This window comes from Trachemys scripta, chromosome 12 (genome assembly GCF_013100865.1).
Source record: "Trachemys scripta elegans isolate TJP31775 chromosome 12, CAS_Tse_1.0, whole genome shotgun sequence".
Lineage (NCBI taxonomy): Eukaryota > Metazoa > Chordata > Testudines > Emydidae > Trachemys > Trachemys scripta.
In genome coordinates, this window is record NC_048309.1 from 31291523 (window position 1) to 31314117 (window position 22595).

General features: G+C 42.5%; 1 protein-coding gene across 1 annotated transcript in view; it reads right to left on the bottom strand.

Moving 5' to 3' along the window:
- Positions 1-1023: 1023 nt before the first annotated feature.
- LOC117886016 (cytosolic phospholipase A2 gamma-like) overlaps positions 1024-22595 on the bottom strand; it is a 30674-nt gene continuing 9102 nt past the window's right edge. The window contains exons 5-12 of the mRNA XM_034787650.1: positions 20821-21019; positions 17932-18049; positions 17070-17207; positions 13054-13107; positions 11393-11452; positions 7793-7915; positions 7283-7408; positions 1024-1217 (exon numbers count right to left, since the gene is read on the bottom strand). Of these exons, the coding sequence (XP_034643541.1) occupies positions 1024-1217; positions 7283-7408; positions 7793-7915; positions 11393-11452; positions 13054-13107; positions 17070-17207; positions 17932-18049; positions 20821-21019 (1012 nt within the window). The remainder of the gene's footprint in view (positions 1218-7282; positions 7409-7792; positions 7916-11392; positions 11453-13053; positions 13108-17069; positions 17208-17931; positions 18050-20820; positions 21020-22595) is intronic.

Here is a 22595-nt window from a genome sequence, read left to right on the forward strand (position 1 = left end):
GCTGACTCATTTTCTCCTTTTCATGAACAACAACAGAGATTTTAATCCAATAATTTCCTGAAAAAATTGATTTTGTTCTGTGAAAAGTTGATTTTAGAAAATGGCCATTTTCTACTCAGAATAAAAATATCACTTGATAAATGTTGACCAGCTGTAAAGAATACCTCTTGCCTAATGATGGTTGGGGACACCTTGCAATCTGATTGTTTTAAAACCTTGTAAAATACATTGCCACACTAGCTCTCAAACAGTGGTGAGTGGATAATGCAAACCAAACCAAAACAAATATCCTGAAAAGTTTGTTGGAACAAAAAGCAGAAATTCCATTTTTACTGCTGCTTTTATTCTCTCCTGTGCACAATTATTTTCATAGGTTTGTGATAATTCTCATAGTCCTCAACATCCTCCCTCTGGGGCCTTGAGAAAGTCATTTCTCATTTTTGCACCTCAGGAAATTCTCAGCTATCACCAGACACTCAGGTAATATGGTATCGTGGAGGCCGATAAACAGGTTATTAGATACAGAATTTGTGATAACTTTCATGACACTATCTTTAAAGCTCTTTGTGGGCTATAAGATAGCTACCCCTCCCCAATCCCTTCCCCACTGCTGCCCCTTTCCCACCCCCACCCTCTGCTGCCCCTAGTGCCCATTATACAGTATAGCTGCCACTTCCCCACCCACACACCCTCTGCTTCCCCCAGTGCCCATTATACAGTTTAACTACCCCTTCCCACCCCTTCAAGCTGGGAATGGGTGACAGGGGATGGATCACTTGATAATTACCTGTTCTGTTCATCACCTCTGAAGTCCCTGGCATTGGCCATTTTCGGAAGACAAGATACTGGGCTTGATGGACCATTGGTCTGAGCCAGTATGGCTGTTCTTATGTTCTCACCCTCTGCTGCCCCCTGCAACACATTACACAGTATAGCTGCCCCTTTCCTGTCTCCCACCCTCTGCTGCCTTCTTCTGCCCATTATACAACACGGCTGCCTTTTTCTCATTACTTTCTATTTAATCTATTCTCTGTCAAAACAGAACCTTGAAAAACAGGGAAATTCATACCGCAGATGTAGAAACAAATGTGGAACGTGCAATTCAAATGGATTTTGCTTACCATTTGTGTACAGAAAGTTGTTGGTGTACCCCCATGTCCAGTAACAGATACAGGTCACGGTTTTCCATAAAAATTGCCATACACTCCATACATTTTCTATTAGGCAAGAAAAAATCACAATAAAAATCAAAGCTGAAAATAAGTACAAAAAAATAGCTAGGGGAAGTCTGCAGACTGAATTCCTTTTTTCCTCTCAGTTGCTATTAGGTGTGAGTAGGGGCAAAGACAGGTATTTGTTGATCCAAAGGCACTCAGGAAGCGTAGTGCCCCTTGAAGGGCAATTGCAATAAACACAGAGGTTATTCTGCTTCGTGGCTGCTGGACTCAGCCTGTCTGATTTTCTAGCTCCCAGACTGACTGGCAGGATGCAGGGACTCCTACTTGCTGGGCTGTTAGGAGTGGGTGCAGGCCCCGCTGACAATGGATGTTTCTTCGCATTTTCACAGGCATAACTAAGGACCAGTTTTGGTATGACAGGACTTGGAATGGGGATGGAGTTTGAGGAGAGAGTGGTGAGTTGGGAGTGAATGGGCTGGCCAGAAGACTGCCTGGATCAGGGGGAACCCACAACTCCAGGGTCTTTTCACAGAGAAATTTGAAATTTTGGGATTTGTTCTGAATCAAGAACAAAATGGATTAACTGATGGAAAATACTGTCTTTTAGAAATAACTCTTTTACCTTGGTTGAATTACCAGACCTAGAACACCTGACATTGTGCTTCTCACTATGCTTGTAAAAAATAAATAAATAAAAAATTGTACTGTCACCAATTCTGTTGATCGTTAATAAAAAAATAGTAACTGAATTTACTTTCTCCAAAAGTAGGATTAGCCTTTGTTTACTGAAAGACCTTGAAGGCTGCTAGATACTTAACGGCCACACTCCTTCAATGTTGTATTACTTCAGGATAAGTTCTAAATGGCCTTGTGTTCTCTTTAATTACAGCAAAGTCCTTCCAGGCCAGATTTTAAAAGAAATGTTTAAGCACCTAGTGGGATTTTGAAATCAGTGGGATTTAAGTGCCTAGATGCTTTCAAACATCCCACTCCATGCTTAAATGCCATTAAAAATTTGGCCCTGAAACTGACAAGCACTCTTAGGCCTGGTCTACACTACGATTTTAGGTCGAATTTAGCAGCATTACCTTGATTTAAGCCTGGACCCGTCCACACGATGAAGCCCTTTTTTCCGACTTAAAGGGCTCTTTAAATCAATTTCTTACTCCACCTCCAACGAGGGGATTAGCGCTGAAATCGGCTTTGCTGGGTCGAATTTGGGGTAGTGTGGACACAATTAGACGGTATTGGCCTCCAGGAGCTATCCCAGAGTGCTCCATTGTGATCACTCTGGACAGTGCTCTCAACTCAGATGCACTGGCCAGATAGACAGGAAAAGGCCTGTGAACTTTTGAATCTCATTTCCTGTTTGGCCAGCGTGGCAAGGTGCAGGTGAGTGCAGATCTCATCAGCACAGGTAAACATGATGGAGTCCCAGGATTGCAAAAGAGCTCCAGCATGGACTGAACGGGAGGTACGGGATCTGCTCGCCCTATGGGGAGATGAATCAGTGCTAGCTGAACTCCGTTGCAGTAAATGAAATGCCAAAACATTAGAAAAAGTCTCAAAGGGCATGAAGGACAAAGGCCATAACAGGGACGCATAGCAGTGCTGCGTGAAAATTAAGGAGCTAAGGCAAGCCTACCACAAAACCAGAGAGGCAAACGGAAGGTCCGGGCAGAGCCACAGACATGCCGTTTCTATGCTGACCTGCATGCCATGCTAGGGGGTGCAGCCACCACTACCCCAACTCTGTGCTTTGACTCCATCAATGGAGAATCATGCAACAAGGAAGCAGGTTTTGGGGATGAGGAAGATGATGACGAAGAGATGGAAGATAGCTCACAGCAAGGAAGTGGAGAAACCGGTTTCCCCAACAGCCAAGATATGTTTCTCATCCTGGACCTGGAGCCAGTACCCCCAGAACCAACCCAAGGCATGCTCACAGACCCTGTAGGCAGAGAAGGGACCTCTGGTGAGTGTACCTTTGTAAATATTACACATGGTTTAAAAGCAAGCGTATTTAATGATTAATCTGCCCTGGCATTTGCGGCCAGTAAAGCTACTGCAAAAGTCTGTTAACGTGTATGGGGATGGAGTGCAAATCCAGGTGTTTGCTGGCATTCAGACAACATCTGTTCCTTATCTCTCTCTAGTGTTATCCTCAGGAGAGTGATATCATTCATGGTCACCTGGAATCGGCATTCCACAGCATGAACCTGCCCCATTAACAGCTTGATGTGCACATTGCCGGGGCCCACACTTTGCGAGAAGTCTATGTCCATGTCTATGTCCTCATCAGTCTCATCAGCACGCTGCCGTCGCCTCCTCACCTGGTTTTGCTTTGGCAGGTTCTGGTTCTGCATATACTCCAGGATACTGCGTGTGGTGTTTACAGTGCTCATAATTGCCGCGGTGATCTCAGCGGGCTACCTGATCCCAGTGCTATGGCGTCTGGGCTGAAAAAAGGCGCGAAAAGATTGTCTGCTCTGACGGAGGGAGGGGCGACTGATGACATGGCTTACAGGGAATTACAGTCCACAAAGGGGGTGGCTTTGCATCAAGGAGAAACACAAGCAACTGTCACACAGAATGGCACCCTCAAGGATCAAACTCAAAACCCTGGGTTTAGCAGGCCGTTGATTTCACGGAGTGCGGGAGGAAGCAAATGAATACAAAACAAATCGGGTCTATTTCTTGTTTTGATCCACTCCATCTATCTTTTACATCTTTAGGGTGGCAGCAGATGGTGCAGTTTGACTGCTAGCCATTGTCGTCTCCTGGGTGCTCAGCAGAAGGAGTCTGCCCAGGCACCCGTGACTGACCTCACCAAGGTCGGTTAAAAGAGCACCCAGGAATATGACGCTGATGGCTACCAGTCATAATGCACCATCTGCTGCCAAAAGGCAATGAGCTGCTGCTGTGTAGCAATGCAATCCCATGTCTGCGAGCACCCAGGAGACTTACAGTGACGGTCAGCTGTGCGGGTTCCATGCTTGCCGTGGTATGGTGTCTGCACAGGTAACCCAGGAAAAAAGGCGCAAAATGATTGCCTGCCATTGTTTTCACGGAGGGAGGGAGGAAGACGAGGGCCTGACGACATTTACCCAGAACCACCTGCGACACCGTTTTTTGGGATCTCAACCCAGAATCCTAATGGGCAGCGGAGACTGCGGGAACTGTGGGATAGCTACTCACAGCTACCCACAGTGCAACGCTCCGGAAGTGGATGCTAGCCTCAATACTGTGGATGCAGTCCACTGACTTAATGCACGTAGAGCATTTTGTGTGGGGACACACACAATCAACTGTATAAAAACGATTTCTAAAGAACCGACTTCTATAGATTCGACCTAATTTTGTAGTGTAGACATACCCTTATTCAGCATCTCTATTTCTTTTGTGGGATTCCTTATTTCTTAACTATTATTAGGCTTGGAAGGATTAGATTTTTATCAGTAAATGTCAATTTCATAGGACACTCACGTGGATAAAAAAAATCCCATCTATGCTAACAGAAATTTACAGAGAGGCAAAACATGAAAAATGCTTCTTGAGAACTCATTTGAGTTTCATAGAATCATAGAACATCATGGTTGGAAGGGACTTCAGGAGGTTATCTAGTCCAAACCTCTGCTCAAAGCAGGACCAATCCCCAGTTAAATCATCCCAGCCAAGGCTTTGTCAAAAAAACCTCTAAGGAAGGAAATTTCACCACCTCCCTATGTAACCCATTCCAGTGCTTCACAACCCTCCTATTGAAAAAGTTTTTCCTAATATCCAACCTAAGCCTCCCCCTCTGCAACTTGAGACCATTATTCCTTGTTCTGTCAACTGCTACCACTGAGAACAGTCTAGATCCATCCTCTTTGGAAATCCCTTTCAGGTAGTTGAAAGTAGCTATTAAATCCCCCCTCATTCTTCTCTTCTGCAGACTAAACAATCCCAGTTCCCTCAGTCTCTCCTCATAAGTCATGTGCTCCAGACCCCTAATCATTTTTGTTGCCCTCCGCTGGACTCTTTCCAATTTTTCCACATCCTTCTTGTAGTGTGGGGCCCAGAACTGGACACAGTACTCCAGATGAGGCCTCACTAGTATCAAATAGAGGGGAACGATCACGTCCCTCGATCTGCTGGCAATGCCCCTATTTATACAGTCCAAAATGCCGTTAGCCTTCTTGGCAACAAGGGCACATTGTCAACTCATATCCAGCTTCTCATCCACTGAACCCCTAGGTCCTTTTCTGCAGAACTGCTGCCTAGCCACTTGGACCCTAGTCTGTAGCAATGCATGGGATTCTTCCATCCTAAGTGCGGGACTCTGCACTTGTTCTTGTTGAACCTCATCAGATTTATTTTGGCCCAATCCTCTAATTTGTCTAGGTCCCTGTGTATCCTATCCCTACCCTCTAGCGTATCTACCAGTCCTCCCAATTTAGTGTCATCTGCAAACTTGCTGAGGTGCAGTCCATGCTATCCTCCAGATCATTAATAAGACATTGAACAAAACTGGCCCCAGGACTGATCCTTGGGGCACTCTGCTTGATACCGGCTGCCAACCAGACATGGAGCCATTGAGCAATACCTGTTGAGCCCAACGACCTAACCAGCTTTCTCTATCCACCTTATAGTCCATTCATCCAGCCCATACTTCTTTAACTTGCTGGCAAGAATACTGTGGGAATTCCCAGTTTGATTTGAGTACATTTACTTTATATATTTTGATGTGTGATGTGACAATTTGTGTTAATTATTATAAAGGTTGAACTTTTTGAATGTCAATATTAGGAGACACATCCCATAGACGTTCAATAGGATTTTGGTGGCAAAGGACTTGTGGGCCTTACATAAGAACATATGAGTGGCCAGAGGGAATGAACTGAAAAGGGCAATTTATTGACTGATCTATCCCCTGTCATGCAGTCCCAGCTTCTAGTAGTCAGAGCTTTAGGGACACCCAGATCATTGGGTTCTATTTCCAACCATCTTGCCCAATAGCCATTGATGGACCTAGCATCCGTGAACTGCTCTAATTATTTTTTTAACCCAATTACTTATTAATTTCATTGGGTGACCCCTGGTTCTTGTGCTATGTGGAGTGGTAAATAACACTTCCCTATTCATTTTGTCCCCCACAAGTTATGATTTTATAGAGCTCTGTCATATCTCCCCTCATTTGTCTCTTTTTCAAGCGGAACATTCTCCCTCTTTTTAATCTCTCTTCAGACGGAAGCTGTTCCATACCCCTAATCGTTTCTGATGCCCTTTTCTGAACCTTTTCCAATTCTAATATACCTTTTCTGAGACAGGGCAACCAGAACTGCATGCAGTATTCAAGATGTGGGCGTACCATGGATTTATATAGAGTCAATATGATATTTTATATCTTATTATCTATCCTTTTCCTAATGATTCCCAACACTCTGTTATTTTTTTTGAGTGCCGGTGCACATTGAGTGGATGATTTCAGAGAACTATCCATAATGATTCCAAGATCTCTTTCTTGAGTGGTAACAGCTAATTTAGACCCCATCATATAGAGTTGGAATAATGTTTTCCAATTTGTATTACTTTGCATTTATCAACATTGAATTTCATCTGTAATTTTCTTGCCCTGTCACTCGGTTTTGTGAGGTCTCTTTGTAACTCTTCCCAGTCTCATTTGGACTTAACTATCTTGAGTAATTTTGTATCATCTGCAAGTTTTGCCATTACACTTTTTTCCCCTGTCTCCAGATCATTTATGAATATGTTCAACAGCCCTGGTCCCAGCACAGATCCTTGGGGGACCTCACTATTTACCCGTCTCCATTGTGAAAAGTGACTATTTATTCCTAGTCTTTGTTTCCTAACCTTTAACCAGATACTGGTTATCATGAATTTTTGTTTTTCCCTCTTAATGTGAGGGGGAAAATAGTAGAAGAAAGAGATGACACACTTGAAATAATGAATTATGGAGGGAAATAGTTAAATGACAAATTTTCTTCCTTTTAGAGCACATCTGGTTCTTTGCTCCCACATCTGGAGCAATAATTTGGAAAGCCAATGAGCTGGATGGCTTTGAGAAGCCCCGTCTAACTGAAAAAAGTTTCTATAAAACTTGCCTCCAAGTTCCTTTTCAAAAATAAGGATGAGTTCAGCGAACTCCACCATTCTTTCTTCCCAGCTCTTCAAATCCTGGGTCTCACTCACGTCACAGCACTTCAGGTAGGAATTCTTGCTATTCTCCTCTGCATAAATAATGGATGAAATGAAGTTTGGGACAAGCAATGGAAGGCTCATTAGATATGTTTAGGGTTGCAGGGACGTTCAATGGGGGCTAAGGTAGTTTTGGTGCCCAGGTCCATTGAAAAGCAATAGGATTTTGGGGTCCCAATTCCCTCAGGCTCTTTTGAAAACCTCAGCCTGCGTGTGTTGGAACAGCTCTGGGGATTTGTGAAAATACTGGCAAATACATGGATGTTGTCATGGAAATGAGCATGTCACAATTCATTCACAGCAATTCATGGCAGCTGGCATTACCAAAGGCACCAAAGGAAATAGACTTTGGACCCCTTTTGAAAATCTCATTCTAAATGATAAGACATGGGGACAGGTCCTGCTGGTCCACTTGCCTTTCAGGACTTCCTTCAGCTGCCTGAAGATTCCCTCGCAGTCTTCCCCAGCTGAGGCATGAGCGTGAAGCTTCTGGAGGAGGAGGAGGACACCCTGATGAAGTGCACTAGTGTAATCAGTATCTGGGAGGAAAGAGAACATAATGTGGCCAGCAGGCAGCTGTTTGTTCTGTGAGCCCCTGGGGGTGAAGAGAAGAAAAACTCATCTCCCCAGTAGCCAAAGTCTCTTGGGAGCAGGGATGCAACAGCCAGTGTAGGGTCAGACATCTGGCTGTGGAATCTGTCTTTACCTGGTGTCCTAGAATGTCAGGCCCCATGTCAGTGGAAGGAGGAGGACAATGGTTAGAACTCACCTCCCAATGACACCTAGCTTATGGTGTGAGCTACATGGGGCTGATGTGGGCTTCTCACAATTTTTTTTTTAATTTATTGAATGAAAAATGGTTGTTCAACCAAATTGGTAACTGGTTTGTGGTTTGAGCTGCTTGGTGCCGACTAAGCTTTGAGGAGATCATTTGGGGCCCCTGGGATAAATGCATCCACCACTACTAACCATCATCCCACCTGGTCCTGGACCTACAGCTCTCAAGGAAAGTTCAGCTCCATCTCCCAGGCAGTGGAGGTGGAGAAGTAACTACAGCCACGCTGCCAAACCTGCAGTCATTGGATTCTCCAGAGGTACAAGCAGAGAAGGGTAAGGGAAAATTCCCCCATGCTCTAGTGTTAGCTGGTTTGGGGTTTCATGCTAACTAAACTCTTAGGAGGCAATTTTTGCCTACTGGGATAAGTCCACCTACCAAAAAAAGGCATAGAACCTAACAGTCCTTGTAGACCTCTATAAGAAGCAAACAAACAGCCCATTAGTACTGTTGAATTCCCATCTCTCTGACTACCACCTCACACACCCTCCAGCCCATCAAAAATTCAGGCATCTTCACCTGTCCACCAGATTACTTCAGCACCCTGTTTGAACTCCCTTAGCTCTCCCTTGCATCAAGTTTAAATTTCTCTTCCTCGCCCATAACTCCACTCTGGCCAACTCCTAGAAGAGTTTCAGGATCCCAGTTTCAGAAACTCCATGTGGAGTTGGGTTGCAATGGTGGATGGAGCCCATAAGAAGTCACTGCCAATCCTGCAGTTGCTGAATCTCGCTAGTGAATGGTTATTCCCATTCATGTTCCAGTGCTCTCTACTTTAGAATATAACTGCTTGGGACTGGGGCATGCTAAGGAGACACCCAAAGCCCCCTGTGGATCAATGGACACCTGTTCTGGACACTTGGTGCAGCTAAGGAAATGTCTTCCATTGGATACAGCAAGCGGTTTGCAGGGTAGAAGTTAATAAATTGAATTTTGGGATTAGATCTGGTCATGAGGGCTGGGAAGGAAGCCTGTACTTCATGACTTCACAGTAGACCTGGTTACAAATTTCCTAACAGCACATTCTTCATCAGAAATGGCCATTTAGTCAAAATTTAAAATTTAAAATTTCCATGGGAACATGTTGAATTTGACAAACTGGAATGTATCTATTTTGATTGAAATTTGGAACACATTGCTTTTGATGACATTTCTTTTTGGTGAAAAGATAATTGAAACAAAGTGTTTTGATAGGTTGAAATGTACCTTATCAGAATGGAGTGTTTCAATTTTAGCCCCCAATATTTATTTGGTATAGGATATAAGGTCACATTTTTAAAAAGTCTAAATCAGAACAAATCGTGTCCACTTTATCACAAGGGAAAGCTTTGATTGACCTGAAAATATTTTTTCCAAACATTTTGAAATTATTTGGTTTCATTCTGATTAAATTTTGAAATGTCAGAATTTTCCTTCTGCAGAAGATTTAACCAGCTGGACTTCACAGGGACACCTTCGAAATGCCTTCTGCTTGCAAACCTCCCACCACAGGGACATCAGAAAAACATTTGGGCTCTTTTCCTGGCTCCCCACTGATTCCCTGTCTGGCCTTGGGGTAGTCAGTTAGGGCCAGATTTTTAGAGGTATTTAGGCACCTAGTGATATTTTCAGAAGTACCTAGTTGCCTCAAAAGCATTGATTTCAATGGAAGATAATCACCTAGATGCTTTTGAAAATCCCATTTGGTGCCTAAATATCTTTAAAAATCTGGACTGTAGGCTGAAATTTAGAACAAATACTAAGGGAGCTAGGTACCCATGGAGGTCAGTGGCATTTGGGCACCTAACTCTCTTGGTCTTCTTTGAAAATCACAGCCAAATGACTTAAGGTGAAGACTTTCAAAGGTACCAATGGGAACTGGACACTTGGCCAGGATTTTTAAGGTATTGATATGCCTAAATTTGAAAAGAGGTGCCTAGTGTGATTTAATACATAAATTAATTAATTTTCATTAAACTTCATTGTTGTTGGCAGTATTGTTATATCCACATTGGCCCCAGGATACGAAAGAGACTAGGTGGGTGAGGTAGTATCTGAAGGAGAGCAGGTCTCTTTCATTACTATTCATAGCTTCTCAGGCCAGAAGGATCATTCTGATCTCCTGTATAATACAGGCCATAAGAGAACTTATGGAATCATCTGGGATTTGCTCCCCATGTAGTTACTTATAGATATTTATAACAGTATAACAAGATCCAATGGCTGGACATAGAAGCTAGACAAATTCACATTGGAAATAAGGAATACATATATTTTTTTTAACAATGAGAGTAAGTAACCACGGGAAAAACTTACCAAGGGCCATGGTGGATTCTCCATCTCTCACAATTTTTAAATCAAGATTGGATGATTTTTTTTTCTAAAAATAACTGCTCTAGTAATTATTTTAGGGAAGTTATTTTGCCTTTGTTATACTGGAGGTCGGACTACTGGGTTTCAATGGTCCTTTCTGGCCTTGTAGTCTATGACTTTCTTCTAGATAGTTATTTCTGTCTTTTCTTGGTTTAACATATATCTCACTGGAAGTGGTTGAAGCTAATGTGAGAAAACCACACTTACACCAGAACAAGAGTGTCCACATGAGGGTTATTCTGGTATACCTATAGCTGGATAACATGTAAAATTTCCCATGTAGAGAAAGTCACATATGAGCTTTCAAAGCGATTTCATTCTGGGCAAGCATTTGTCAAACAGAGACTATGAGTGTTAACATTCATTACAAAGGGGGAATGATACCCATGAAAATCACATATGTCATCAATGGAAATGGCTTGATTCCCCTCTGACTCAATCTATGCTTATAAGGCATCCCTGTGTTGGTCACGGGAGTGAAAAAAACACACACATCGCTATGCCAACTCCACTCCTCCCCCCCGCCCAAAAAAACCTTCAGTGTAGACGCAGCTATGAAGATGGAAGAGTGCTTCTGTCAACGTAGCTAATGTTGATGGGGGATCTATTCATCATATACTGGCAGAAAAACTCCTTCTGTCAGTGTATGCTGTGTCCACACTGCGGCGGGGTCGGGGGCGGAAGGGAGGGGGCTGTAGTGCAGATGTAGCCTCTCAGAGTGGTGCAGATCAGAACTAGCTCTCTTCATGTCATTGGAGTCATCTCAAGATAAACTCAGTATGAGTTTTAAAAAAAAACAGTCCATGATTCCAGAAATACAATGACCCACCTGCTTCACCTACTGCATACCGATGTTCTCTTAGTTTTCGGAATTTTTCCTTAAGACAGTCTCAGCAATGGAAAACAGAACACGTGTTATAAGTCTTTTCTCACAGCTAAGGATGCTAACCATAGGAAATCACATTTGGGTTATGAAATGTAAAGCTGATTTTGATATGATTTGAACTGGTGTAACTCAGGAGAGTGGGTAAGAAAACAGAATTTCTAACCTGTGGGATTTGTTTTCATCTCAAATTGGTTCAGAAAAGTCAAAATATCAAAATATCTTGGAGAACTGAAATTGTGAAATATTTCAATTCAGAATTATCAAAATGACCTTACTAAAATGTTTTCTTTCAACAACAGTGAAGCATTATAAGGTAATAGAAAATTATATAAATATATAATATAAAATATAAGGTAATATGTAAAATTTTTAGCTACCTAGCTAAAAAATAAATACAAATGAAAAGATGAAGTTGAATAAAATGATTAAGTCAGAACAAAATACTCTATTTTGGTTTTTGAAGCATTTTGAATATTTTCCATCAAAAATTATATCAGAATTGACACATTCCCACAAAACTTTTTGATTATGATTTTCTGGTGGAAAACTGTTTAGTCAAAAAGTTTGATGTGGCTCTATTCAGAAGTAACTCCACTGATTTCACTCGCAGAATTTGCCCCAAAGCTAAATCTTTGCTAAATCAGATTGAAGTTTAAAATCAGGATTTTATCTAAACGGAGAGTTTCAAAGATGCCTAAAGGAGTTGAATCTCATAATTTAATGGATTCATATAGTTTGAGATCAAGAGGCCATGAAATTTCACATAGAAATTTCAGTTAAAGTAAGGCACTGCTCAGGAGACTGAGCTGTTGTGTGCCACAGGTAGAGAACAGGAAAGACTGAGGGGCACCTGAGGCAGAGGTCCTGGCAATGGCAGGAAATGATTAGGTGAGACATGCTCATATAATCTCAGCAGGCGATCTGCACCCCATGTTGTGGAGAAATGTTAAGAAAACCCCATGGTTTCTGCCAGTGTAACCTGGGGGGAAATTCTTTCCTGACCCCAAATCTGCTGATCAATTGGACTCTGGACATGACTCACCAACCTGGCATCTAAAAAGAGGATTCTCAGTACCACATCAGAGCATTGACCTACCCCAGCTGTATCCCATCTTTAGCGGTGGGAAAACAAATAAATAAAACTGATTACAATTGTGCATAAGGGAAGAAAATCCTTCCTGATTGCTGCCAGTGACTGGCTGAAGCTCTGAAGCATGAGATTAGATTATGCCCATCTCTTATCAACAATAATGGAAATTAGGATCCAAATCTCCTCATCAGTTAAGAAAATCTCAGCCCTAGATATAATAATCTGGAAGTTATCTGGAATTCTGGAGATTATGAAAGGCAAAAATGAGAGGTGGGTGCTCAGTTTCCCTTTGGCATTCTTGAAAATCCAGCCCATCCACAACTGGCAGACACCCATGGGCTACTTTCGGCTACTGCTAATTCGGTGACTGTTTGACGCATGACAGTATCACTGTGATAAAGAGTTGGGCATTGGAATCATTGCTACAGAATGGTGCGGTGGTGCCTCCATTGGGGACGTGTTCCGATTCCACCAATGACCCGACCGTACCTTCAACACACAGAAATGTCAGTACCTATTAAATATTTCTTGTTTGCAGCCATGCTTCCAAGGGCGCTTCCCCATAAGCCTGAAAACAAGAAGAAAAAGACCTTATTTACCATAGTGCAGCTAAGAAAGCATCAAGGACTTTCCCTTTAATATAACGTAAGGAGTTGCCTGGATAGGATCCCCATTAGCAGAAAAGTCAAGGGGGCACTCGCAGGCCAGTCTCTCATAGCTTATGTATTTTTGCAACTTTGTTCACACATTGATCCATAACTGAAAAAAGTTTATTGTGAGTAGAGGTGGTCAAAGATTTCAAATGTAATATTCTTTGCATCAGCAAATACTCTTTTGTCAAAATTTGAACTTTCCATGGGAATTTATTGATTTTTAACAACATTTCATTCTAAAAATAAATATGAAATGAAGTAGGTTGACCTTATCAGAACAGAACATTTCAATTTTTCATTTTGAAGTAACCTTTCATTTCCAAATAGATTGTATTGTATAATATAATGTAAAGGAAACTATAACAGACAACATTTAAAGAGTAGAAATAGGAAGGAAACCTTTCGATTTTTTTACAGAAATGGAACATTTCGATTGACCTGAAATGGAAATCATTTTGTGGGAAAGGTTGAAACTATGTGTTTTAGTCCTGATTCGGAATACAAACTAATGTTCAAATTTCCTGTGGAATGGTAATACCAAAATTTGACCAATCCTAATTATGAGTATTGGTATTTGTAGTATCACAATGCCTAGGTGACCCAGCCATGAAGCAGGACCCCATTGTGCTAGGCACTGTACAGACACAAGACAGAAAGACATTCCCTGCCCAGAGCATTTGAAACTTTTGGAACATTCCTGCCCAGTAGTGAGTTGAGAGGTAGGTGAGACAGGGCAGCCTCAGGAGGCAGTGGTAGTCTTGACAGTGGGTGTGTTAAATCCTGTTAGGCTTACTGTTATTTCAGGATCATAGAAATGTAGGGTTGGAAGGAACCTTGAGCTGTCATCTAGTCCATCCTCTCTCACTGAGGCATGACCAAGTAAACCTGGACTTTCCCTAACAGATGTTTGTCCAACTTCTTTAAAACCTCCAGTGACGGGCGCTCCACAAACTCCCTTGGAAACCTGTTCCAGAGCTTAACTACCCTTAGAGTTTGTTTGTTTGTTTGTTTGTTTGTTTGTTTGTTTGTTTTCTAAGGATAATTAATTGCTGGATTTGTCTTACATTAGGAGATGCATTTTGAAGTACCGTCAAAGGTACCCAGAGCCTAGGATGGGCTGTGTTTGATTGGTATAGTACAAATGAATGATTCAATGAATGAATGAATGAAGCTGGAATTTTCAAAGGGAATAAGGGATGGGATTTTAAAAAGTATCTAAGTGACTTAGGAGCACACATCACACATCACTTCAAATGATCCTTATGCTCCTAAAGCACTTACGTCCTTTCAGCAAATCACAAATTCAAAGCCCATGGAATTTGCCTGGGAGTCGGGTACATAACTATTCTTTTTCCCTTTGAAAATCCACCCTCCCCCCCCCAACACAATTGCCAAACCCTTTTAAACACTTTGGAAATTCCCAATCTAAATAAATAAATAAATATAAAAGTCCAAGACATGCAAACACTGGATATTAACTAATAGGAATGTGAATGTTCCTTACTGGGATTTTCAAAGGAGACTGTGGGAGTCAGGTGTCCAAATCCCTCTGGAATTCAATGCAAGTTGGGCTTCTTAATTTTCCTAGGCATCTTAGAAAATCCCAGCTCTAGTGACAGGGCAGTAGCTTATACATAGGAAACCTGACTTCTATTCCTTTACCTCCCTTTCCCAACCTTTATGACCTTAGAAAAGCATTTCCTCTCTCGATGACTCAGTCTCCTTCTCTGTAAAATGGGTATGTTGATGCTCACTAAACTATTGAAAAGCGTGTTTAGATCTGTGGATAAGATGCGTTATCTATACAAAAGCTAACCATCTTTCAGGAGGAGCTAATTGGGTTGAAGAAAGGATGAGATGGTGGCTAAGGGTGAGCAAAAGGGGTTATATGTGAGCGAGTGTCATGAGTGAGGTGGAAATAAGGGTGAGGGTATAGAAGGAAGATTTGTGGGGGGAAGAAAAGCTGGGTAGATACAAGCAGCTGGGAAGAGAGCTCTGAGACTGGGATGAGACCTACAGGGTTGAGTTGCTGGAAACATTCCAAGCAGGTCTATAATATGCTGCATTAGAATAACAGGGTGGACCTGCAATATCTATCTATCTATCTATCTATCTATCTATCTATCAGCAAGGTCTGAATGAGCTCTCCCCTGACAGCTAGTGATAAGTTGGGGGGGAAAGGCTCCAAGACCAGACTATATTTACATGAACACACCTAATCTGCCAAGATATCCTGCCCAAGTGACCAATTTTGTCTAGTATTGGATTCCAAATCACTTCAGTATTGAATGCAAGGGTCATGTTGTTATCATGATTGTATGAGTAAAGGGCAGCAGAACTGTGCTTAGCCGGCCCTTATTGAGGGGGTCAAGTCCAAATGAACTGAACTGCACTCGCTAAGCAGGGGGTTCCGATGCCAGATCCCTGTGGGAAGAGAGTGGGGGAGGGGGACATGTTTTTCTGCCTAGAGGGGTGGGCTCTGTCTAAGAGTCATGGGCAACATTTGACCTGCCCCTCTCCCCTGTTTAAATGTAGAGCTGATTAGACATAGGGCAGGTCTTCACTACTTGGGGGGTCGATTTAAGATACACAAATTCAGCTACACGAATAGCGTAGCTGAATTCGACGTATCGGAGCCGACTTACCCCGCTGTGAGGACGGAGGCAAAATCGACCTCCGTGGCTCCCCGTCGATGGCGTTTACTCCTACCTCTGCTGGTGGAGTAAGCGCGTCGATTCGGGGATCGATTGTCGCGTCCTGACGAGACGCGATAATTCGATCCCCGAGAGATCGATTTCTACCCGCCGTTTCAGGCGGGTAGTGTAGACCTAGCCTCAGTTGAGAATGTTTTGTTTTGGTAAGTGATCACTAGAGCTAAATCACTGATAAGGTCTAAGTACTCAGCCTTAGAGCTGCTGTGGGACAGTGTTTGGGGGAAGAGACTGCCCAGTCTGCACTAGCAGGGAGGTTCCCCCACTAGTTGTTGAAATCACTGAGAGCTGGGTGGAACCCCAGAGACCGACTCGCAGAGGTCACAGTGGGGAGGCAGAAGGCAGCAGAAGGTGAGGACACAGGGCCATCGGCAACAGAGCAGAGGATGGTGCAGTGCAGTGAACTGTGGCATGATGAACGACAGCAGCGGCACAGAGTGAAGGGTAGCAACTAGGGTGACCAGACAGCAAGTGCGAAAAATCGGGACAGGCGGTGGGGGGTAATAGGAGCCTATATGAGAAAAAGACCCCAAAATCGGGACTGTCCCTATAAAATCGGGACATCTGGTCACCCTAGTAGCAACTGTGAGACAGTAGTAGTGACAGCAGCAGTTGAGTCATTGCTCTACATTTCCCACCCTGCTCTCTCCCCAGCTGGGAGGTGAGCTCATGTGAACACACCTCTGAACTCTGGGTCTCCAGGGACCAAGGACAGCAGCTGTGAGCAGGGTGCGGTGGAGGGAGAGGGCAGTGGTGTGTTAATGGGACAGCTGTTTGTTGGACTTTCGTACGGCAAGGTGAGAAATGGAGGCTCAGGACACTGCCCAACTAACTCTGGAGTGGGAGTTTTGCTCATGGTCAGATGTGTTCAAATCATGGTGGTGGTGTTTTCCCAAATTAATGCTGAGCTCCTTTCCCCTTTTACTAAAAGTTTTCTCTGCTATATACAGGCTCGGTGCCAGCGGGAGGGGAAGTTTTGCCTCCTAGAAGCACCTAGGGGTGGTTTGTAATTTTCCCAGATTGCTGGGTGGGGCTTGAGCTGGTTTCTGTGTTATATTGTTAAGAGGGACCCCTGGATATTGACCCCAGCTCTTGCTGCTGCCAACTCCACCTGGGTTATATACATATCTATTGATCGGCTAAGAATAAGGGGCTTCAAAGCTTACCTTGCAGGTAGCAGATATTTTTCTCATCCCTCTTTTGCAAATTCCCATCCTTGATGTTCTTTCCCAAGTCTTCGGTGCACACAAATGCCCCCAGGCCGGGAAAGCCAGATTCATGGGGGGTGAATTCAAACCATGTCCCTGTGAAATATAGATAAGGTTTGTAAAAAGGGGCCTTTCAAGTGCCAGTTTCTTGTTGTCCCTTTCTTGGCTGATAGCAATAATTTCTCAGTCCCCACCCCCTCAATTTGTTTGCTCCACCAGTGAATCCCACCTAATTTTTCAATCTGTTCCTTCACCCACGGTCATTTTCATGCTATTTTCTATAGTGACCTCCTCTATCTGGTGTTTCCCTCCTAAATCAGCAGGTGCTGTCCTTGGATATCCCAGAATTCCTTTTGTGGTAAACATAGCCCCTCTCCACCCACCCTCTAACCACCCATCCCTAACTCGGACCAAAGGTATAAAGAAAAAATTAGTCAAATCTAAAAGTAATAAATTTAACTGTAGAGCTAATCAAAAAGGCAAACAATTTCATAACATTTTCTGAATTTTTCCAAGTTCTTTTCATTTTCAAAACTGAGCTTTTTTTAAAATTCATTGAGCAATCTATCACAACTTATTTGATAGACATTTGTATTGAAAACGTTTTCAAAATGACTACTGAAACAATTTTGGGATTTTTTCATTTATTGACAAACCTGGGTTTTTTTTGGAAAATGAAGAACATCAATAACCATTTTGGTAAAGTCATTGATAAAAAAATCAATTGAAAATAAGAGAGAGAGAGAGAGAGAGAGAGAGAGAGAGAGAGTTGACAGGTTTATGTAAAAAAATAAAAATAAAAAACACATTTTTTTTTCACCTGGGCTGTTTTCACCTGCTTTACCCAATTGGTTTGCTTCTATTGCCGCATAGATGGGGTAAGGATTTTTCCCATTTTTGGAGGAATCATCATGTTCAGATAATTTGGTCTCATCATACTGGAAAGGTAAGAATTGATTAACACAGAAAGACACACGTTTTGGTGATATTCCCAGCAATTCATTCCTGACTAATTAGTTCAGACTAGAAATTACAAAGAACCTTTTTGTTGAGACCATCATCACCTTTGTCATTGTTCCCTCATTCTAGTGTGCACTGTATGGACAAACAACAGAGTATTTACAGTCCACGGTGGAGTCTTTCAAATGGGCCCAAAGGAATTAGGCACAGATTTCCAACAATATTTAGGCACCTAAAGAGGCAGATCGGCATATAAAGGGCTTTTCAAAAGCACCTAAGCAAGATAAGAGCCTTAGGATATAGCTATCCTGGAGAAGGAAGGTCAGATTACCAGCTGAGGAGACATAGCCACATTAGCACGGTAAGAATATCAGTGCAGCTGCAGCAGCAGGAGCAGAGGGAGGGGCTAACCCCACTGGGTTGATACCTAGGGTCTCCATCAGAACTCACGTGAGTGTGTCTCCTTAAGCTGGGAACTACACTTCCAGCTCCAGTGGAGACAGAATCTCAGTTCCATCAAAATTAATAGCAATTAGGGAGCAGCAAAGCCAGGCAAAAAATAAAATAAAATAAAATAAAAATTAGTGACTAGTAAATTCAATGAAAAATTAATTTTTTAGAGCACTGAAATTATTTGTGAATTCAGGTCAAATTTGGTGAATTCTTTCATCTGAGAAAAAAATTGTGAAAAAGTTTAAATTGTTTATTTCAGCTACTTTGAAATGAAACATTTCAACTTTTTTTGTTTTGAAATGGTATTTCGTTTGAAAAATTTAGCTAAATTAAAAAAAAGTAAAAAAAAAAACAAAGAACAAAAACTAACAAACAAAAAACCTTAAAAATGACCTGAAACCTACCAAAAATAGTTTTGGATTGAATAATATTTTAGAGAATCATCCAATACTTATTTAAAAATTATCAACAATGAAGAATCTACCGCAACCCTTGATGAGTTGAATCAATAGTTAATTACTCTCACTGTCAAAAATACACAAGAATACACCTTCTTTCCAGTCTGAATTTCTCTAACTTCAGCTTCCAGCCATTGAATCATGTTAGACCTTTTCTCTGCTAGATTGAAGAGCCCATTATTAAAAATTCAAGACCGTGATTGAGACTTTCATACCTTTGAGCTCCCTGTTATCAATTCATATTCTGGAGAGTGGAGGATTTTGGGATCAGATGCTAGGTTGAGATTTTCAAAACAACCTAAGGGATTTGTTTTAAGAGAAAAGGGGTACCAAATCCCTTAAACAGCCTGGAAGTCCTCACTTTGGAAATGTTCAGATACCGCAGTGATCTTTGAAAGCTCATGGTAAGAGGCTGAGATTTATAAAGCTGCCATAGGGCTTAGATAGCTTTAAAATATTTCAGAGGTGTAGTCGTGTTAGTCTGTATCAGCAAAAAGAATGAGGACTACTTGTGGCACTTTGGAGGCTAATACATTTATTTGGGCATAAGCTTTTGTGGGCTAAAACCCACTTCATCAGATGCATTCAGTGGAAAATACAGTAGGAAAATATATATACACAAAGAACATGAACAAACGTTACAATTCTACAGTTTCTCATTGGAGTCTTTTTTTGAAGTTTTTTTTGTTGGAGAATTGCGACTTTTAGGACTGTAATTGAGTGACCAGGGAGGTTGAAGTGTTCTCCGACTGATTTTTGAATGTTATAATTCTTGACGCCTGGTTTGTGTCCATTTATTCTTTTGCATAGACACTATCCAGTTTGGCCAGTGTACATGGCAGAGGGGCATTGCTGGCACATGATGGCATATATCACATTGGTACATGTGCAGGTGAACAAGCCCCGGATGTTGTGGCTGATGTGATTAGGTCCTATGATGGTATCCCTTGAATAGATTTGTGGACAGAGTTGGCATTGGGCTTTGTTGCAAGGATAGGTTCCTGGGTTAGTGTTTTTGTTGTGTGGTGTGTCATTGCTGGTGAGTATTTGCTTCAGGTTCGGGGGCTGTCTCTAAATGAGGACTGGCCTGTCTCCCAAGATCTGTGAGTGTGAGGGATCATCCTTCAGATTAGGTTGCAGATCCTTGATGATGTGCTGGAGAGGTTTTAGTTGGGGGCTGAAGGTGATAGCCAGTGGCGTTCTGTTACTTTCTTTGCTGGGTCTGTCCTGGAGTAGGTGACTTCTGGGTATTCTTCTGACTCTGATAATCTGAATAACTGCAGAATTGGAATTAATTTGCAAACTGGACACCATTAAATTAGGCTTGAATAAAGGCTGGGAGAGGATGGGTCATTACACAAAGTAAAAACTATTTCCCTATGCTAATTTTTCCCCTACTGTTACTCACACCTTCTTGTCAACAGTTGGAAATGGGCCATTCTGATTATCACTACAAAAGTTTTTTTTTATCCTGCTGATAATATCACACCTTAATTGATTAGTCTCATTATAGTTGGTATGGCAACACCCATTTTTTCATGTTCTCTGTGTATATATATCTTCCTACTGTATTTTCCACTGCATGCATCCGATGAAGTGGGTTTTAGCCCACAAAAGCTTATGCCCAAATAAATTTGTTAGTCTCTAAGGTGCCACAAGTACTTCTCATTCTTTAAAATATTAGCAGGAGTTAATATGCTTCCACGCTTTTGCTCCTGAATCCCAAGTACTCGGAGAGAGCGAGAGAGCGTGTAAGAGAGAAACAAAACCAAAGGAATATATTAAGTAAATCCAGTGATTTTTCAGTGGAACCACTCTGGATTTACACAGCGACCCACCAGCTTCAATGTAGGATAGACAAAGAAAGAGGCCCAGACATCAGTCAGAGAGAAGAGTTCATCTTCAGCCGCCTGTGTTGCAATAGTAAATTCCTCTTGAATATCACATGGAGGTTTGGAAAGTGTATCACACAGACGTTCTTCCAACACCTGCACTTTCTCTGTCCAGTCATTCTCTTGGTAGAGGAAAGACATGCACCTTTCAATGAACCAAAACAGATATGTCTGAGACTGAGGAACTAGGATGGGGAGTTCCCCCTCCACCTTTTAATCTTCATACCTTTTATTTTTCATGCATGGGATTCTAATTATCATCCTGGCATTGTAACAAATCTGTGACTTAACAAGGACTTCATCCACGGCTCTCTGTCACCATGTCCACTGGGAAATTTATGGCAATAACAGGGATAGAAGATCGTCTGCTGAAAGCCAAAGCCCCTGCCGCTCTGAGCTATGGAGAAACTCCATTATCTGCTTCTCTAGGACCTATGATGCCTGCTAAGTAATTCTGATTCCACCCAACAGAGAGCAGTGGTGAGCGCACTAATCCGGCCATTGTAAGTATGACGAGACCCCAGGGCCCTTCTTGAGCCAATGAGGAAACTACATGGCAGTACAGGGTGTATGACATCGGGAGAAGCAATTAAGATCTCACCCAGTAGAGGACAATGGTAACACACACACACACACACACACTCTGCCCATTTCACTAGGCCACCTTCACTCACCTGTCTCATTTTCTGCCCCTCTCACTCACCCCGATGGGGTGACTCTCAGAACAAGGTGCTACACAGCAGGCACAGAAACTGATTCTGGCCCTGGTTGATCAGCTAGAAGTGTCAGAAGTTTTTCTTTCCCATCTCATCCTCCATGGACAACTCCACTCTTCTTCCTTCCTCCCAAGCCCCAATACTGGGGTCCCATTTGACTCTTCCCTATCCTTCCCTCTGTGTATTCTCCATCTCTTGGTAAACTCCAATGAACCTCAAACCCTTAACAGCTCCCACAGATTGCCCTTTTCTCACTGTTCCCACTGCTGGAAGCCTATCCTCTGTCACCTTGGTTGCTGTAAACATCACTTCTCTAGTCTCCATTGAGTCTCGCTTCTCCAGCTCTTGAGTCTGTCCAGAATGTCCCTGCATCTTCTAACCATGTCATCCAGCACTTGGGTCCCCAAGATCAGATCTCCATGCCTGGCCAGGAGGCAGATTCCCAGTGAGCAGGCACTGGGTTAAGGCTCAAAACACCTGCCTTCTAGCCCCAGCTCGGCCACTGATCTGCTGTGTGACCTTGCATGTGTCACTTAACCTCTCTTTCATTTTGCACCCATTTCCTGTCTACTTAAAGGTGGGATTTCCAAAAGTGACTTAGGAGCACAAATCCCATTGCAAGTCAAAGGGTGAGTCATTTATGGTGTGTCTGCGCTGCACTCATAGGTGTGACAGCAGCATGTGTATTCAGACATATGCTAGCTTTGCTCAAGCTAGCTCAAGTGCCAATTGCAGTGAAGCTGCAGCAGCATGGATGTCACAGTGAGTGAGCTGCATGTGTACATACTCAGAGTCCAAAAGAGGCTGGTACAGCCCATGTTGTGGCTCCAGAGTTTCACTGCTATTGGTTCCCAAAGTAATAAGGTTAAAGCTAGCTCAGGTATGTCTATGCATGCTACATCATGCGCTCTGATTGCAGGGTAGGCATACACCTAGGTGCTTCTGAAAATCTTACTCATAATGCCTTGAAAAGGTACAGAGCTAATTGATAATAAGAATGCCCCA